Raw genomic sequence first — 18,451 nt, forward strand, 5'->3', positions numbered from 1 at the left:
AAAGACACTGTCTTGCATATCTTAGATTGAGATTTTGATACCGGAATCTTTGTGAAACCGATAGTTCGATCGCTGCATAGTCTCCTATGCCAGTGCATCCTGTATGCACGGATCTGCGCACAGGTGAAGGCAGCCATAGGCCCCCACCAGTTGATGGGCTTCCAAAATCTCGGCTATGTCCATCTGCCAAGAACTCTTGACGAAGGAGTAATGAATGAAGAAGCCTTCTGTCTCATGAGAACGTTGGCAGACAAGCGAACAAATGGCGCTCACAAGCATACATCTTGCATTGTAGTGGGTGCTGCTGTAAGCACAGGCCAAGGTGACGGCCGGCGTTTTGGTCGGCCCGAGCATAGCGCGTCCTGGGATATCAGTTCCAGAAACTTCTGCCTCGAGCTCCCCTCTACATAACTTGCAGAACTCTCCTTCTGTATTCCACACCATCGCTCTAATTCGCGCGCCGTGAAGCTCAGTCTCAGCATCAGCGCTTTTTATTGTAAGTATTGAACGCCCTCTTCCAATTTTCGAATGATGAGACACAAGCTGGCACCAGTCTGAGAAGACTTGTACTCTTTGCATGCGGATCAGCTGCTTAGACTTTTTAGTCGCCTTCTGACAATACCTCACTACGCGTTTATCTTTGCATAAGTGGAAGAGATTGAAGCTAACAAGCCTCTCGCAGAAGTTTTATCGAGATCGAGCGCGCTCTTCAGACATCACCATGGTCCTCCACAACCCGAACAACTGGCATTGGGTCAACAAGGATGTGTCGGGATGGACGCGCGAGTACCTCGACAAGGAGCTCACGCAGATATCAGCGGAGCAGGATGGCGTGACAGCAAAGATCGATAAAGTCGTAAGCATGGATGGTGACGTAGACGTGAGCCAACGCAAAGGCAAAGTGATTACCATCTTTGATGTCAAACTGAAGCTCGAATACTCGGGTAGGTCTTTCTCGGTTGCACTCTTCTTGGGCGAGCTGAGCTGACTCGGTCGGCAGGCAAGAACAAAGAGGGCGAAGAGGCTAGCGGCACCATTACCGTCCCCGAAGTCGCTCATGACACCGAGGAAGACGAGTATGTCGTATGTTCCCTTCGCTGGCACCACCCTTGATTTCTCCATGTGACCTTGTGCATCGCGACTAACAGTTCGCCATAGTTTGAGGTAGATGTCTACTCGGACGAGAGCAGCAAACAGCCCGTAAAGGACCTAGTACGATCCAAGATCCTACCGCAGCTGCGTAAAAGCTTCACCCAGCTTGCGCCCGCGGTCATGGCGGAACACGGAAAGGATATCCAGCATGCACCAGGCGTGAACCCTGGTAGCAGCTTCACAGCGCCAAAGGTATACTCGAGCTCAAGCGTGAACAAGTCCAGCTCCAAGACCGAAGCATCCGGCTCTCAAAAGAGCAGCTCTGGCGCAGTTGTCAATGTGACTACCATCACCGACAGCACAGAGTTCCGCACAGATGCGGCCAACCTCTATCAGACCTTCACAGACCCGCAACGCATCGCTGCGTTCACGCGGGCCCCACCAAGGAACTGGACAGGCGCACAACCTGGCGGCACATTCGAGCTCTTCGGCGGAAACGTCAGTGGAGAGTTCACCGAGCTCCAGGAACCCACACACATCGTCCAGAAATGGCGACTTGCACAATGGCCTGCGGGACACTACTCGACCCTGTCGATATGGTTTGATCAGAACGATGTTGATGCTGTGACGGTCATGAGGGTAGAGTGGAAGGGTGTACCAGTTGGTCAAGAGGAACCCACCAAGACCAACTGGGACCAGTACTACGTCCGAAGTATCAAGACGACTTTCGGTTTCGGTACAGTATTGTAGTTGACCAGCGGCCTCGATTGCATCATTGCATAGCATGGAGTAAGAGGCGTTGGGAGGACTTGACGATTGCTATGAAGTGATGGAAATGGGTAGATCAATACCTACCACAATGGTATGAACCCCAATGAGATATGTTTGAATGACAACCTTGGACTGTGTCGCGTGCTTGTTGAGGCGAACCTCGTGTTTCATGGCGCTAGCTGTTCTGGGTATTGACGCGACAACTCCACTCTGATTGTCGGACCAAAGAGCTGGGAAAAGAACACCACGTACGGAATCGGACAACCACTATCTAGGGTAAGCAAGACAATGTTCCCTCTGCAAGGAATGTCATAGAGGGATTTATCGAAGCCGCGGCGCCGAAGAGACCTTGTCTGTCCGTACTCACGGATACCCGGTGCCTACCACCTTCCCATACAGGCATAGATCATCTTCCACTATCGCCTCGACCGCGATCAAGCCATGTAAGCTTGTACAAGCCTTTGCTAATGCAAGCTTGGGACCGAATAGCGGGGTACCTTCCTGGTAGCTTCTCGCTCGGTTGACAGTCGCCAGCTTCATGGTCTTCGTGGATTTGATGCATTGAGCGCCTTTGTTTGGACTGAAACCCCGTCGCTAATTGGTCTACATCCAAGCGACCAATCTTTGTGCCGGCAACCCGTTCACGGAAATTTCAAATAGCGAAGGGCCGTATGCGAATGTGGATGCACCGAAGTATACCATGACGTCGTTGGTACGAGCACTGGATAACGGCCAGCATGCACGGCACCGAGATAAGCAAATACCTAGCTCACATGGGAAGGTGAGAGCTGGCTATCGGACCTGCATAAGCTTCGAGGATAAAATGTAGTTGGTACGCGTCATATGAGAAGCTGCTTTGCTCTTCTTCTAGCCACCGCTACCTTTGCTCCCTCTCTCCTCACCTCTATCGAGTCGGGCAAGTTCATCAATACGCGGAGACTTGCGACAACCCCGAAAATGAAGAGCGCACAGAAGCTACTCGCCGCGCCTTTGTTGGCAGCTGGTACTCTTGCACAGTTCGTACCTGCGCCCACGGATTTGATTACCAAGGAAGGCTATGCGAACATCAGCGTACGATACAAGGAGGTACCTACGGGTATCTGCGAGCTTGATCCAAATGTGAAGAGCTACAGTGGATATGCGGATATTGCGGAGGATCAGCACGTCTTCTGGTGGTTCTTTGAGTCGCGCAATCAGGATCCCTCTGAGGCGCCATTGACAGTGGTAAGTCGCATAGTGTAGAGAAATTCGTCCTCTGGGTTGTGTTTTGGAGGAATTGTTTATGGAAGTATATTGGATGTAGCCATGACCTACAAGTATTTTTAGGCTAAAATTGGGATGATTCAAGCTTCTCATCAAAACACAAGAAGGATATACTAATGCTGTTTGCAGTGGATCAATGGAGGCCCAGGCTCCAGCTCAATGATCGGTCTCTTCCAGGAACTGGGACCATGCGGTATTGGACCAGATCTGAAGCCATTCAACAACCCGTACTCGTGGAGCAATGCAAGCAACATGCTGTTTATCGATCAGCCTACCGATGTTGGCTTCTCCTACTCCATTCCAATCCCGGGCTACTCAGACGGTAGCACCATCGTTCAGCTGCCAAACGCGACTTGCCCAGACTACGCGCAGACATACGGAACATGCGGAACATACTCCAAGCCAGACCACACTTTGACTGCCAACAGCACCGAGGGTGCGGCGCCAGGCATGTGGAAGACACTGCAAGGTTTCATGGGTGCGTTCCCGCAGTATTCGCGCAACGGCTTCAGCTTCACAACTGAGAGCTACGGAGGCCACTACGGACCCGTTTTTAACGCCTACTTCCTCGAGCAGAACGCAAAGAACATCTCGGGCGCACACAAGATCGAGCTCGAGAATGTACTTATTGGAAACGGATGGTTCGATCCTCTTGTCCAGTACCAGGCTTACTACAACTACTCTGTTTACCCTGGCAATACCTATGACTATGACCCGTACAACGACACGGTCAAAGCTGAGTGGTACAACAACATGTACGGCCCAGGTAACTGCTACGACCGAACCGTGCAATGCTACGAGACTGGAATCAACTCTGTGTGTGCCAGCGCGGATGACTTCTGCTACTCCAAGGTCGAGAATCTCTACGATATCTACAGTGGACGTGACGAGTACGACATGAGGGAGCTGACGCCAGACCCATTCCCCTACGGATACTTCGCCGATTACCTGAATCTGCCAGATGTGCAAAAGGCGATCGGCGCATTCCAGAACTTCTCCCAGAGTTCCAGCACGGTCTCTGCTGCGTTTGGCAACACGGGTGACGATGACCGTCCATCAGGTACCATTGCGGCTTGCCAGGAGCTGCTCGATGCGGGCGTTCAGGTCATGTTGTACTATGGTGATGCGGATTACAACTGCAACTGGCTCGGTGGACAAGTTGTCGCTGACATGATCAACGCTACGGGCTATTCTGAGGCTGGATTCACCAATATCACCACCAGCGACGGCATTGTCCATGGCCAGGTCAAGCAGGCAGGTCTCTTCTCTTTCCTTCGCATCTACGAGTCTGGTCACGAGGTACCCTTCTACCAGCCTCTTGCAGCGCTAGAGATCTTCGAGCGTGCGCTGAAGCAGGTTGATATCGCGACCGGTAAGGAGAAGTGCGATGGCGACTACCTGACTGTGGGCACACCGACAAGTGACTACAGGGAGGGTAATGCTACGATCCAGTTTGAGGTACTGCCGGCAAACGCGACTTACAACACGGCGCTCAATGGCCCGGACCCTGAGCCTACTTGGGCAGCAGATGCAGAGGTTGCGAAGAGGGCACTGAGGAAGCGCGATGTTGGAAGGTTGGGAAGGCCGATTAAGTCGAGGGGCGGAAAGAGGCCTGCTTGAATTGGTGGGCGAGTAGCTGGTTATCCGCGGCTCTAATGTATTTTCACATGAATGTTGAATGAAAAAGCATATCATGACATGGCCTTATCTCCTGTCTAGGCTATAGTGGGGTTGTAGTACGAGGCCGTGTGGCACTCACACGGCATACATTTGGCGCTAACTAGTGCAATGAGCTTCTAACGTCATAATGGTCTGTATGATTGTCAATCATCAGCTACGATGTTCACTGCCTCCAGCCATGAATGTCTTTTTCCATGGAAGCCTCCTTTTTCTAGATCGTCTAGAAGGACCTGCATAAAAGTTCTAGCGGACCGAGCTCTTGCGGGTAAAGAAAGTCTACGCGAGGCCGTTGCAAGAGCGTTCCAAAAGTCGCGGTTAAGAGGGACTGGTGCGGGAAGATCCCCTGCTAGCGGGCGTCGCATGAACCTTGGTGTTGGGAGAGGAGGTCGCATCAGCATTCACGGGCAGCCACGACGAAGCGCAACCGAGTCAACAGTATCGACCTTCTTTTTGCTTACAGGAGGCGGCCACGACATTCCGGCACCTGCTTACCTGATTCACACACACGCACACACGTCGAGGACGCAATTGACGTCGTCGCGCCTCACCCGCTTAGCGTTCCGAAAGTCGTGCCACACCGGAATCGCATCACCAACTTTTCTAGTCACTGCCGCAGAGCCCCAACAACGCCGCGGTCAACTTACCCCCGCCCGGTGATGGTGCGCTTCGGTGCAAGGCCTCGCTGAGAGGCACCATAACCGCCCGAACCAGCCCCGCCTGGTAGCAACGACGCTCCCTGCATTCCGCGTAGCAGCAACGCGAAAGCCGCCGCGCGGCGACACGAAACACAGCAATGGCGCCCTCGGGGACGTCGATGTTCTCCAAGCTCAGGCCCGGCCATGCGAAGCGCAATGCCTCGAGTCTCGCTTCACCAGAGCCCGTTCCAAGCCCCGCCGCCCACGCCCACGCCCATAACCCTCTACCCTCGCCGTCGCATACTACACCCGAGTACTTTTCCTCCCCGCGCTTCAACGACAATGCCAGCTACACCTCAGGCTCCCCCATATCGCCCTATCCGCCTCAGTTACCGCCCATCACACGCGTCGCCTCGAAGCTCGACAAGTCTGTGTCGCCCAACAGTTCCCAATACACCACCAGTCAGCACTCGGCAAGCACTGGGGGCGGCAGCAGTAACATGGCACAGGACCGCGGCATGCTCTCCCCGCCCCAAAGGACACAGGGCCATCTGTCTCCTGGTTATGAGAACAAGCCGCTCTCTGCGCGCTCAAACGCTGGAAGCACTCCCACGAGCGCGAATCGACCAACACAGAACGTGCCACAGAAGACTGAACCCGCACCGTCGTCTGAGACACCTCCCCAGTCATCCTCACATCTAGCACCCTCCGTCATATCCCCCAGCTATACCAACTTCTCCAAGTCACAGACGTCGCTATTGAGTGGCATCAGCGACAAACTCACAGGCAGTTCCAAGGGCACCTCAACACCAACGGCAGCCCCCAGCAAGTCAAAGTCGAGACTGACCCTGCGCAACCCCATGTCGCTTCTAATGCGACGAAGGTCAGGACAGACCCTGGACCCTCTCGCCGACGAATCGCTTGTCACTCAACGCTCGCCGTCGAATGTCCCTCCCATGCCCGACAACTACGACCCCAGTATTCGCGGAAAGATCAGACATGATTTCGACGCGCCCAGACTGAACCGAGGCTACTCCTACAACAACGCGTCAGAGGGAGGGGAAGCGCAGGAGGAGATTGCTCGTGCCAGCCCACCAAAGATCGAGAAGGAGCATACACCAGTGTTCCGTGAGCACTTTGACGATGACACCAGCTACGAACAGTCGCAAGCTGCCATACGAGCAGAGCAGCTAGTGAACAATGACTTCCTCGCAAGAAACTCAGTACAATTCCCTCCACCTGAACGCTCAGCACCCCCTCCACCGCAACCCAAGAACTCGCCGCCGCTGCTGCCGCCTCCTCCTCCACAAGCGTCTCCACCACCTCGACCGTCGTTCCAGGGTTTTGAGAACGGATCCTCAGTGTTATCACCTGTACAAGAGTCGGAGAATCCCCTGGACATCTCTACAGATGTTACTCCACGGAAGAATAAGTCGACAAAGTCACCGCCGCCCCCTGCACGATCGAGGGCAACGTCTGTTACAGACCCATCCTTCCAGCCAGCGGGGCTACCAGCACATTTTAGCAGTCGAGCGTCTAGGTTCAGCTTTCAAATATCTGGAGGGCCGGATTCCGCGCAAGAGAAGATGCTCGAGGAGCGACACAAGGCCAAGGAGGCAGAGAAGAAGCAGGCGCGGAACTCTACCAACTCGGTCGAAGATGAGTACGACGATTATGGCATGGACGATTACGACGACATGGATGGCGGCTTTGACGAAGAGATACCAATGCTTGGCGAGGAGGACGAGTTTGGAGGCGGTCTAGGAGACCAAACGCTTGACTCTGGCATCAACAACTTCGATTTTTCATCTCTGTCGATACAGCAGCAGAGCTTGAACGATACCACGAGTCCTATGAACATGATGCAGATGCCTGTTGACATGAACGGAAACCCTATCGGTTTTGCCATGTCGCAGGAGATGCTTCAGCAGTATCAGATGTCCATGATGGGTGGTCAACCGAATCAACAGGGTATGGCGAATATGCAGGCTTCGGGATGGAACCTGACAAGCCTTGCGGGTAAGCCTGTTGAGCCTTCTACAGTCGAAACCCCTGGGATATCCGAAGATGCGGCGCCTTCAGATGCAAAACAACAGAACTTTGTGAATCTCGATCTCGATGACGACATGTACTTTGACGACGGCCTCATTGGCGACCAGGACGACATTGAGCCTACAGAATTTGACGAAAATGTCTTCGACGACCCTAACGGGCCACTGTACGAGAGGAAAGTTAAGTTTGCTGAAGACGAATTATCGCCTACTACTCACCAGTCGCGTGCACTTGATGCCTTGAACTCGGAAACAGGTTACGAGGCGGATGATGACACCGTGCCAAAGCACTTCGAGAAGTCGGAACCTTCACTCGCACACAAGACTTCGATCGCACAGCAACGGCCTGTACCCAGTCTCGACAACCTCAGCGCATATCACAGTGCTCTTGCTGATGCGGCGCAACGTGCTGAGGCTGCCGGTCGCTTCACTAGAAAAGCGAGTGTGGATGCTGGTCAGACTAGTTTTGACGTTGACGATCAGCCCTCACCCAGCCATTCGCGGCCTAGCCTTGTTCCTGACGACGGGCGCTTTAGTGTAGATACCATCAGCTTCCCGCAGGACGATGACATCTACGGCATGAGCTCTGGCTATGTGGACGACTACGACTACGACTACAGCGACTTTGACTCGGCCATGGAAGATGACCCAATCATTGCCGAGGCCAACGCTGAAGCCCTGGCTTATGATGATGAGGGATTCTACGGCCAAGAGTTCGGTTTCTACGCATCTGGAAATGGCGAGTCACCCAGCGCTTGGGGTGGCTTCTTTGGGCCATCTGGTCTTGGTCGTACGGTCAGCGGTCGCAACGCTGTGCGAGAACCGAACTTGACGCCCATCACGGAGCGCAGCGAGTATAGCACGCGCAATTCATTCATCAGTCTCAACCACTTCCGTGACGGACAACAGCCAATGTCAAGTCCTGGCTTAGCGCAGCTTGCTCGTATGAGTCCGTACGGCTTCCCTGGACCTGAAGAGGAGGGAGACATGAGTCTCGACGCACTGCTCAAGCTGCGCAAAGGTGCCTTCGGTAGCAGCGTTGCCAGCTTACCAGTCAGTGCTGCCAACAGTCCGCGCAACTCTTCTCCCATGGGCATGCAGTTCGTACCCCGAACATCGAGTCCTGTCGGCAATCGCATGAGAGAGCAGCCCTCTGAGTCGCTTGAGAGCTCATACTCTTCGAACAACATCTCTTCTGATTACCAGAACGACGACCAAGACAATGAAGAGGACGACGAGGGACTCATGGATGCGGTTAATGGCGCGTACGAGTCTGGCCGCTCTAGCGAAGATGATTACGACGGAGACGAACGACCCGAAAGTCCTACTCTCACAGCTAGCGATTACAATAGTCTCTCCAGTCCGACTGGATATGGCGTTGGGAACGAAGCACCACTTCTGCCTCCCATTTCGGAACTATATGCCCAGCACAACATGATGAGTCTAGCAATGTCCCCAAGTGGCATGTCCGCCACTTCACCGTCCAACATTTCTCTCCCAGTATCGCCATTCCCAATGCCGCTCTCTTCGCCATACTTACCGCAACACCAAAATCGACCACCCAATCCACCTTCAATCGACACTTCGCTCTCTTCACCATCCGCACCTACCGTTTCCACGTCTGGCGGACCACGGAGACAAAGCATGGGTCTTAGTCCCATCTCAAACTCCTCTCCCATTACACCGAATGGCGGAAGCGGTGGCGGCTGGAACCGTGGTCATAGCAGGAAGGGTAGTGCAGCGGACAGCGTGACGTATGTACGCGAACACGATGAAGCTGGAGAAGGGAGATGGGTACTAGAACGTCGACGCACGGCTGAAAGTGGGGAATTGGAGTTGATTGGTAGGGAAATTGTGGAAGGCGGACGGATATGAAAAGACGGACTGACATGAAACCGCCTTTTCCTCCTAGTCTTTGAAGATATATGGACTGACTGGTAGAAGGAGGTTCGGAGACAGGATTTGCATTGATGGCGTTTTTTTCTTTCTAGCATGGAGCGTTTTTTGCTGCTGTGTGTACGTGGCATTTCGACTTGCCCTTGTTTTTTAAAGCGATGAAGAAAGAGAGGCTGGTTCCTTTTTTCGATGAAGATGAGCGGATGAATGATTAATCAGATACCTCGATTATTACAATCATGAATGTTTTTTGTCTTGTACTTTGGAATTTTTGAGAGTAATGTTGAGAATAGCACATCTCTTATTACAACGTGTCTGCAGTCCTCTTCTCTCGAATCAATATTCTCGCCGCCAGATCCGGAAACACCAACTCGTCATGAACCTGGTTCTTCGGTCTTCCCTCACCCGGGCGAAATGCAAGTTCGTACTTGGTTAGAAAGTGTACCACAATCATCTTGACCTCGTTGGCAGTGAAGAAGCGGCCTGGGCACGCATGGGGCCCGTATCCGAAGTGCAGCCACTCGGTGTCTATGCTAGAGAACTGGTGACGGTTCTCTTCGCCTGGAACAAGACGCTTGTAGTAGTAACGCCATCCGTCGAAGCGCTCTGGGTCTTGAACGATCTGCGGATCCGCTGATATGGAACTGGCAGCCACACAGACTTGTGTGCCTTTGGGGATGTGGGTGCCATCGGAGAGGGTTAGAGACTTGGCGGCATAGCGTTGGAAACTCACTGCGGTGCGTTAGAGTGTACCCCTGTATTTTGTTGTTTAGGGAGATAGGACTTACGTAGTTGTGGGGGATTCACCCGCTGAGATTCCTTCATGAAGCTGTCCAGCTTGCGCATTCGGAATAATGTCTTTTGACTTAACTCGCCATCCTCTTTGATCGCAGCGAGCGCTTCTTCTAGTATAGGCCCGATATATTCCGGATAAGCACAGAGGTCATACAACACTTGTGTTGCCGTTAGTGCCGCAGGCGGAATCGACGCTTGGCTCATGATCAACGCTCGGTGTGCTATGTTGGCAGGATCGCTCTCGTTCTCAATTTTCGCAAGATCCATCATCCACTGTACAAAGTCGTTTGGTTTCACGTAGCCTTGAGGACTCTCAGCTTGCTCTTTTCGACGTCGTTCTACAAGTGGGACGATGAGACGTCGAGCTTCTCTAACGCAGTGTTTTGCTCCCCATCGAACTGGTAGAAGATGGACAATGAAGGGATGAAGGAAGGTCGGGAAGAGTCTCAGTATGATGCCTGTCGGAATAGCCGTTTCAGTGTACTTGATCGATGCTTGCAGCCACGCTTCGTTCTTGCAAAGGTCGGGACCGACGATGAAGTGAGCGGACATGCGGGCGGTGATCCGGTTTAGAAGGCGCATCAAATCTACCTCTTTCCATTCATCTGATGTCATCTGTTAGGTCGCGTTCGCAGTGTTTCATGAGCATATACCTTTGCATTCAGGCGTTTCTTCGGATGTAGCGGCTTCAAGTTCCTTCTGCATGATGGGTATGAAGTAATGCAATGCTGGGGTTAGCTTGCTCAAGACGGCTTTTGTCATGATGCTGCTATCTACCGTGAGCTGCAACATTGAATATTTGCCCACGAAGTTCTGGATAACCACAAGTCAGTAGAAAAGCCGATTGGGTGAGTTCGCTTGCACTTCTAATATCACATTTTGTGGGGTGATATTTTACATTGTAAAAAGAGGGAACTAACTCGATATATTCCATGAGCAAAACTCAGTTCTGACTCGGGGAAAGCTTTAAGCTCGTTCAAGTATTTGTTCGAAACGACAAGGAGGTCGATATCCGCACGGAGAAGCTTGAACATCGATGCTTTGCCCTATATAAGAGACTACTTTTAGTCCACCTTTGCCAAATATGGAACGTCTGTTTTGGGGAGACTGACTTGGCTGTATCCTTGGGCAAGTATGGATGAAGCATTCTGAAGAAAACGGTAACGTAGAAGGAGGATTGGTTCTAACCATGATCGACGGCCAACGATTGGCGCTTTGAAATTCTCTGTCCTATGTATGAAGAAACTGAGAAGGTAGGAGATGATAACGATCCCAATGATAGGTGCACGTATGTCTCCCATCATGATGAAGCTAAGTCAAATTCCAGTTTGTGTGAATGACTGGCACGAACGATCTTGAACGACTCATGCTATCTATGACTTACAACAATCTTTTGTAGAGAGAGATGAAGGTTAGTGAGATGATCACACGGGATGTCGGTCAGCGAAACAGACACCCAAGACAACGTCCTACGGAGTACGTAGGCCAGCGGCCCACTACATGGTTCTATTTACCTATCAATTAAAGTACCGACGAAAATCAAGATATGCTTTCAAGTTCGTATCTACGATCATTCTTGGAAATGACCTTTTCCGTTTCGGCATTTTTCCGGCACCATCACGGTGTCAGCAACGTGCGTCACCTATGGTTACTAATCACAACTCCCCAATTTTGCTCGACTGAACAAATTCACCGAGATCGATGGTTTTAACAAATACGCCGGTGTTGTGAATTTGGACAACGCGATCTAACTGTGTGTCAGAACATCAAAGAGGACTGAAGCGTTGCACATCAGTTTCGCGACTAGTGTAAGGATACCCACAAATCGTTGTACCCATCTCTGACTCCGACTCCGACGAGTTGACTATGAGTACAACGATATATACAAACATACACCAACTTGGCCGCAATGGGGATGAAATTTCTACCACTATTAGAAAGTTGGGGTCCTCGACCATTGTGATCGAGACGAGATAATCGCCTGAAGGAGCTTATACGAGATCGTCGCAGTGGAGACTGCTTATCGTGTATCCAATAGCACGTGAATTGTCTATATGCTCCGAGTGCAAGACACCGACTTTGTCCAACTGAGCCTCCGCTTTCTATATAGCCCACGCATCTTGCTTACAACGTAGATTAACCAAACAGGAGGTTCTGATCCCACTATCTGCTTCCGGGAGATTTAAGTCCTTCGAACATCATACTAAGAACAGTTCGTTACACCAAGCTTCATGGAGGACCAGATCTTTATTCAGTCTCGCCTTATTGATCCGGATGAGGCTCGCAAGAACGGTGCCTTCACTACCCTTCCTATCCGCATCCACAAGCGAAATGACATCGCCGATGAGACTGCTCGTAGAGTCCTTCGTGATTGGGGTCACCATGTGGGCGATGGCATGGAGAAGAAGGCACTCACATCGTTCAGTCATCTAGGCAATCTGAATGCCTTCACATACACTGAGGCATTGCCGGAGAGACTGGGCGTATTGTCCTACTTACTCGACCTTGGACTGATCCATGATGGTATGTGCTCCACTTATAATCCTGTTTCGAGAGGAGTAACGCTGATGTTGCTTATTCTTCAGATGCCACTGAAGGGATGGGCTTAGAAGATGCCATAGCCGAACACCATGACTTCGAGCGATCCCTGGACGTTGAAGCGACGGAGGAGGTTGCTCAAGGCTCAAGAGCCGACAAGCTCAAGAAGCTTGGCGCTCAAATCCTTCTAGAAGCGGTTCAAATCGACCGAGAGATGGGAATGCACATGTTAGAGATGTACCAGAAAGAATGGTTGGCCATCGTTGAGAAGAACGACGACAAGGAATTCGACGACTTGGAAGCTTACTACGCTTATCGAAAGTGTAATTTTGGAATGAGGTAAACGTCTTCACTTCCTTCACGGGAGGCTTCGTGGCTGACTGGAACTAGAGCATTCTGGCCCATGGTCGAATACGGAATGGGCTATCGATTAACCCCAAAGCAACATGAACTTATCAGGGATGTGATGGAGCCCATTGAAGAAGCACTCATGCTTACCAATGATTACTGGAGCTGGGATCGCGAATACGAGGATTGGAAAACAAATGGCAACCGGCTTGTCAACGTTGTTGACGTCGTACGGCGAACACGGTCGATACCTATTTACGCAGCTCGAGATATCGTGAAGCAAATGATCATCGAGACTGAGCAAACTTACGTCAAGAGGAAGACCGCTTTCTACAAAGAACATCCCGATATCTCGATAGAGGTGAGGCGTTGGATCGAAGCCGCCGGATGTGTCGTGTCTGGAAGTCATTACTGGGCAACAAGCGCACCTCGTCACCATGTTCGGTTCCGTGAATCGTTTGCACAGGAGAATTTTCCTCCAAACGTTTCCAGCGACAGCTCTTCCCCAGGCGCTTCCAGCGAGACGAGTGCTTTGAGTGATGCCTGCTCTAGTAATACCTCATTGGCTACGCTCGTATGCGAGAGTCCTGAAGCCAGGGATGCACAGGCAGCGACGAACGTGGAGAATGGCAAACGAGGGCAGAAGAGGAACATCGAAGATGAATCTTGTCAGGATGGTCCAAGCAAGAAGGTCCATACAGAACTCGGTTGGGAAATGCCTGATGACATGGCGGTCCAATCTCCATGCCATTACATCAGATCCTTACCTTCGAAAGGAGTCAGATCGATGCTCATCGATGCTTTGAACGTGTGGATACAAGCTCCAAAGAAGTCTGTCAAGGCTGTAGAGGAGCTAATCCGCTTACTGCACAACGCGTCGCTAATCCTCGACGACATCGAAGATGATTCGCCCCTTCGTAGGGGTAGGGCGGCCACACACCTCGTTTTTGGGCATTCCCAATCAATCAACAGTGCAAACTTCATGTTTGTCAAAGCCGTTCAGCATGCACGCAAGCTTTCGAACCCACAGGCGGTGGATATCGTGCTGTATGAGCTGGAGCGATTGCATCTTGGACAGAGTTGGGATTTGTTCTGGAAGCACAATCTACTCAGTCCGAAAGAGGAGGAGTACATGAAGATGGTGGATAGCAAGACTGGCGGGTTATTCCGTATGCTGTTGCAGCTTATTGTCGGCGAAAGCGCACAGGAGCCCAAATGCGATATGGAAAGGCTGATCCGGCTGATGGCGCTGCTGGGCCGGTTTTTCCAAGTGCGTGACGATTACGTTAACCTGAAGTCAGACACATACGCCGAGCAGAAAGGGTTCTGTGAAGACTTGGATGAGGGCAAGTTCTCTTATCCAGTTGTACATTTCCTGCAACATGCACCGGAAATGCTACGAGCTCACGTCATCAGCATATTCCGGCAGCGACCGAGTGGTGGTACAGGACGAGATACCACGCCGATGGCGAGAGAGGTTAAGCAACATGTGTTGGATCTCCTCGAGTCGGAGGGAACGTTCGAGGCTGTACTAAAATTGCTGCGTCAAATGGAAGCTGAGATTATCGCCGAAATTGGGCAGTTGGAAGAGATCACTGGCGAAAGCAATCCTATGCTGCGGCTTGTGATCGAGGGCATCAGCGTGCGAGGGCTGGCGTAAAGTGTTGCCTTTTAGCGTACGGTCGTGTGTGTGTTCTATAGGCAAATTGATTGGAACGTCAGTGTATACGACGTATCGTTCATGGAAGAGTATTGACTTGTTTGAGCCTTTTGCATAGGTGCAGGTGCACTTGCGCTAATGCGGGGGCTACGTATTTACCCCCGCTTTTCGCTCCACTTGTAGCCCTCCGCCCCTGACTTCCATCGCCGTCACCATCGCCATTGAATCAACCTTCGCATGGTCGAGCTCTGCTGAACTCTGCTACCCCTGCCCCTCTTCGCTCTTCGGATACTGTGCGCTTCATCTAAGCCGTCTCGCTGCTGGTCGGCGATCGCCACACGAAAATGGGCCAATATGCCACGACGAATAGCCTTGACAACAACCGGGATACCACATGTCGCGACTTGTGCGAAGGGATGATCACTACACTTCCAAGGGAATTGAGGGATATCATCTACGAGTACATCTTGTGCGATACGTTATACAAGGATGTTGCTGTATCGACGAACGAGCCAGCGTCTTCTCAAGCGGGCCTCGATTACTGGCAAGTAGAGAAGGTTGCCGACACGGCTTGGAAAGAGCTGTTCGAAGCTTGGTATCGCTCGGTCCGGATTCACATGGGCGAGGATCTCGGATATATCGAACGCTTCTTATCTTTGAATGTAGCTCGTCTAGGCATACCCCGTCACCACCTCATCACGAAGATCAGTATTACTTTCAATCAGAGGGACGTAGTTTTTCTCGAAAAACCATTGGGGGGAGACGTTACAAGGGTTCCTACGTCTCGCGCACGTATATTGGAACGACTAGAACACCTTTTCCTGTTGAAGCGCGGTGCCTCGATTCATCTTTATGTGATCATAGGCTGTAGGTGGACTCGCCGTATGATGATGATAGACGCCCGATCCCCGCGTCGCGAGAGGAAAGTTCTGCGACAGGTCACCACCGTGATGTCCGATGTTCTTTCGCGTCTGAGTGCTGAGGGATACCGCCTTGCTATGGGTATCCAAATTTTCTCGAGACGGCCGGATGAAAGCTCACTATTTGACTTATGCTCGGGAAATTTACCCCTTGAGGAAGAGCACTAGGTACTTTGCTAACGAAGACGGTTCCTGTTTGATATGGCGGTATGTTTTTGGTTTCGACCGCGAGAGAAAGACACATGGCTGATTGTGATTAGGAAGCGTGTATCAGGCACTCCCTTAATGTTACATTAGTAGCACATCGATGGCACACCCTTTTCGCGTGTTACCGTGCCAAGACGCTACCGAGATCCCTGTGCTGCTGCCTAGATCAAGAGACCCTCACATCACATTTGTCTTTCCATTGTTGTCGTATCATCCGTTACGCTCTTTGCACCGATAACGAGATGTCTCAAGATACCACTGCCAAAGAGGTCCTGAAGCTATATCAACAAGCTGTCGCGTATGTTTTGGCGAGCCATGTTGATGCTAGCTTCTACTGAACCACTCACTAGTGCACGACGACGTACTCATATGCGCTTTCCCGATCAGGACCCGGAAGCCATCACTCGACTCACAAAAAGATTGAAAATCTTCGATTTGTACGGACAAGCGTCGTGTCGATACATATGTCAAGAAATTCTTCGCTCTCTACCACCCGAGTTGTGTGATGTGATCATCGAGAATGTCATCGACCACAATGACGCAATCGTGAAAGTGAACCGCATTTGCGAGCCAGTATACGCAAACACGAGAGGTCGATCGCTAGAACATCACTGGAAAGTCGAATACGTCGGAAGACTTATGCTGGCGAGGATGATGACTGTCTGGTACAGAAATAGTAACTTTGTGATGCATGGGACGCAATATTGGAGGGAAGACTGGAGAGATTATTCTTTGCGTGTTTTCCTCAACGAGGAAGCACCTTGTCTATACCTTCCACGCTATAGATTGATCACGAAAATCTCCGTTACGATACATGCAAGTAGCATTACCGTGGATCGGAAGCAGGAAAACCGAAACTGGAATGGTGCAAATTCAGCGGATTTACGACCAACATGGGGACAGGTGGTTCAGGGCTTTGAAGCATTGTTTCAGTTAAGGAGCGGTGCGTCGATACAGATTATCGTCCACGGGTCAGAACGCATTGGTCTGGGAGATGACCGATTAGATGACATCCTCGCGACATGCACCGATCCGATTCTGGAATCTATGAGCCGCTTGAAAAGAGCTGGGTACATTCTTAGCACCACCTTGCTTGTTGGCCAACGGAGTTTTGGGTATTCTTTGTGCGAGCCCAACTCGCTAGACGAAGACGCTACACACGTTCCTGCAGGTGAAACAGGGTTGATTTGGAGGCGAGTACTCGCCCCAGATGCAGTTCATCCCTAACTGATGTCAATGTAGGCCCTGTCAACCGAAAGTTTCTGTCACTTGGTACCAAGAGCTGCAGCTTATTAGGTGACAAACAGTTGATGAAATATGATTGGTAAATTTTGGTTCTTCGAAACAACGGGGTGTCTTACTGGTCATGTGGTAGCTGGTACCGCATCTTTCTGTGAGCGCATCCGTGCTGTTTGTATCCGGGCAATACAAGCGCGAAGTTTCCTCACAACTCACTATGATAACAACCATCATCAATGTATTCACGAGTCGCCACCGGAGGATCTCCTTGACTCCACTTAATGCTTTCACGTTTGCTTTGTGTGCGTCGTCACCAACATTTGCTAATCTCATTACATATCAGAATGACATGTCACGTCTTCACTAGCACCTCGGCACAGGATGCTACCACGGTCGGTATTGCGATTAGAAGCTTAAGATAGCTGCAAGCGAAACTAATTTTCGCTAATTTGGAGCTATAGTAGAACTTTAAGGAGCCGTTCAGAGTTAAACTCCTCAGTATCATCTCGTATGCCCAGTAATACACAAGACAGTGAACAGGTATCGAGGATATAAGCATTCCAGCGAATATAAGTCAATCGAAGATCAGAAATCGAAAGCCTCAGTAGGAAATTCTCCAAACGAAGCCTGGCAGTTCCGTAGCAGCTCGGAGCCCAGATACTCGACAACAGGCGTTTTGTGCAAAGGATCAAACTCGCTTGTTGATGGGAACTTCAGGCTGCCGATACCCTCCCATCTCTCTCCAACGTCTGCCTTGAACGTGATTGGAATGAACTGGCGAATGTTGGGCTTCGCTCCAGGAATGATGTTGGGAATTACTCGAAGGTTGAGACCCTCGTTCTCTGGTGGCGGTATTGGGCCCGTCCCAATGAAGTTCGAGGGTTTAAAAAGATATTCGATGATCGGATTACCAGGCGGTCGCGAGACAGTAGCAGTGACGAAACTTGTTACCCCAGTTCTCTTGCCAACATCGAAGTCTATCTCGCCCATAACTTTGGGGTAGCCGAAACTCTCACGCCCCCCATAAACAGCATCTTCATTGTCCAAAACCAGCAGGATTGCGTAGTCGTATTTCTTTCCTTGAAACGTTACTTCGATCTGATGGATAAGTTCTTTGTATGGTCCGATGTTTGTGAAGCCATAATCGAGCACCCACGTTGTGACGATGGGTTGTCTTTCAAAAGACAGCTGCTCTGGGATCAACTCTCGGGCAGATGCGCCGTCAGTGCGGTACCTTATCTTAAGGATGTCAACATCACTGAAACGTGGTGCGGTGTTTCCCCGTGTGTAAGGACTTGCAAAAGCCGGGATAGCTTTAATGTTCTGTGCAGAAAGAGTGCCCTGGATGGTTGCCAT

The 18,451-nt window shown here is 51.1% G+C and overlaps 6 protein-coding genes across 6 annotated transcripts; 4 read left to right on the top strand and 2 right to left on the bottom strand.

The window, feature by feature from the left end:
* Positions 1-721: 721 nt before the first annotated feature.
* Positions 722-1,842, top strand: J4E82_010255 (uncharacterized protein; the record flags this gene model as incomplete). Its single annotated transcript, XM_051736471.1, has 3 exons — positions 722-944; positions 1,001-1,083; positions 1,159-1,842. The coding sequence occupies 3 exons, from the start codon at positions 722-724 to the stop codon at positions 1,840-1,842; spliced, it is 990 nt and encodes a 329-aa protein (XP_051583781.1).
* A 978-nt stretch (positions 1,843-2,820) lies between these two features.
* Positions 2,821-4,746, top strand: J4E82_010256 (uncharacterized protein; the record flags this gene model as incomplete). The annotated part of the gene is made up of 2 exons (XM_051736472.1): positions 2,821-3,087; positions 3,256-4,746. The coding sequence occupies 2 exons, from the start codon at positions 2,821-2,823 to the stop codon at positions 4,744-4,746; spliced, it is 1,758 nt and encodes a 585-aa protein (XP_051583782.1).
* Positions 4,747-5,599: 853 nt separating this feature from the next.
* J4E82_010257 (uncharacterized protein) lies at positions 5,600-9,367 on the top strand (the record flags this gene model as incomplete). The annotated part of the gene is made up of 1 exon (XM_051736473.1): positions 5,600-9,367. The coding sequence occupies one exon, from the start codon at positions 5,600-5,602 to the stop codon at positions 9,365-9,367; it is 3,768 nt and encodes a 1,255-aa protein (XP_051583783.1).
* Positions 9,368-9,692: 325 nt separating this feature from the next.
* J4E82_010258 (uncharacterized protein) lies at positions 9,693-11,487 on the bottom strand (the record flags this gene model as incomplete). Its single annotated transcript, XM_051736474.1, has 5 exons — positions 9,693-10,120; positions 10,177-10,788; positions 10,837-10,996; positions 11,104-11,229; positions 11,296-11,487. 5 exons carry the CDS (start codon positions 11,485-11,487, stop codon positions 9,693-9,695), a joined length of 1,518 nt encoding a protein of 505 aa, XP_051583784.1.
* Positions 11,488-12,414: 927 nt separating this feature from the next.
* J4E82_010259 (uncharacterized protein) lies at positions 12,415-14,729 on the top strand (the record flags this gene model as incomplete). The annotated part of the gene is made up of 3 exons (XM_051736475.1): positions 12,415-12,706; positions 12,769-13,060; positions 13,112-14,729. 3 exons carry the CDS (start codon positions 12,415-12,417, stop codon positions 14,727-14,729), a joined length of 2,202 nt encoding a protein of 733 aa, XP_051583785.1.
* Positions 14,730-17,680: 2,951 nt separating this feature from the next.
* Positions 17,681-18,451, bottom strand: J4E82_010260 (uncharacterized protein; the record flags this gene model as incomplete). Its single annotated transcript, XM_051736476.1, has 1 exon — positions 17,681-18,451. The coding sequence occupies one exon, from the start codon at positions 18,449-18,451 to the stop codon at positions 17,681-17,683; it is 771 nt and encodes a 256-aa protein (XP_051583786.1).

This window comes from Alternaria postmessia, assembly GCF_024291825.1.
Source record: "Alternaria postmessia strain BMP 2775 chromosome Unknown scaffold_117, whole genome shotgun sequence".
Taxonomy (NCBI): Eukaryota; Fungi; Ascomycota; class Dothideomycetes; order Pleosporales; family Pleosporaceae; genus Alternaria; species Alternaria postmessia.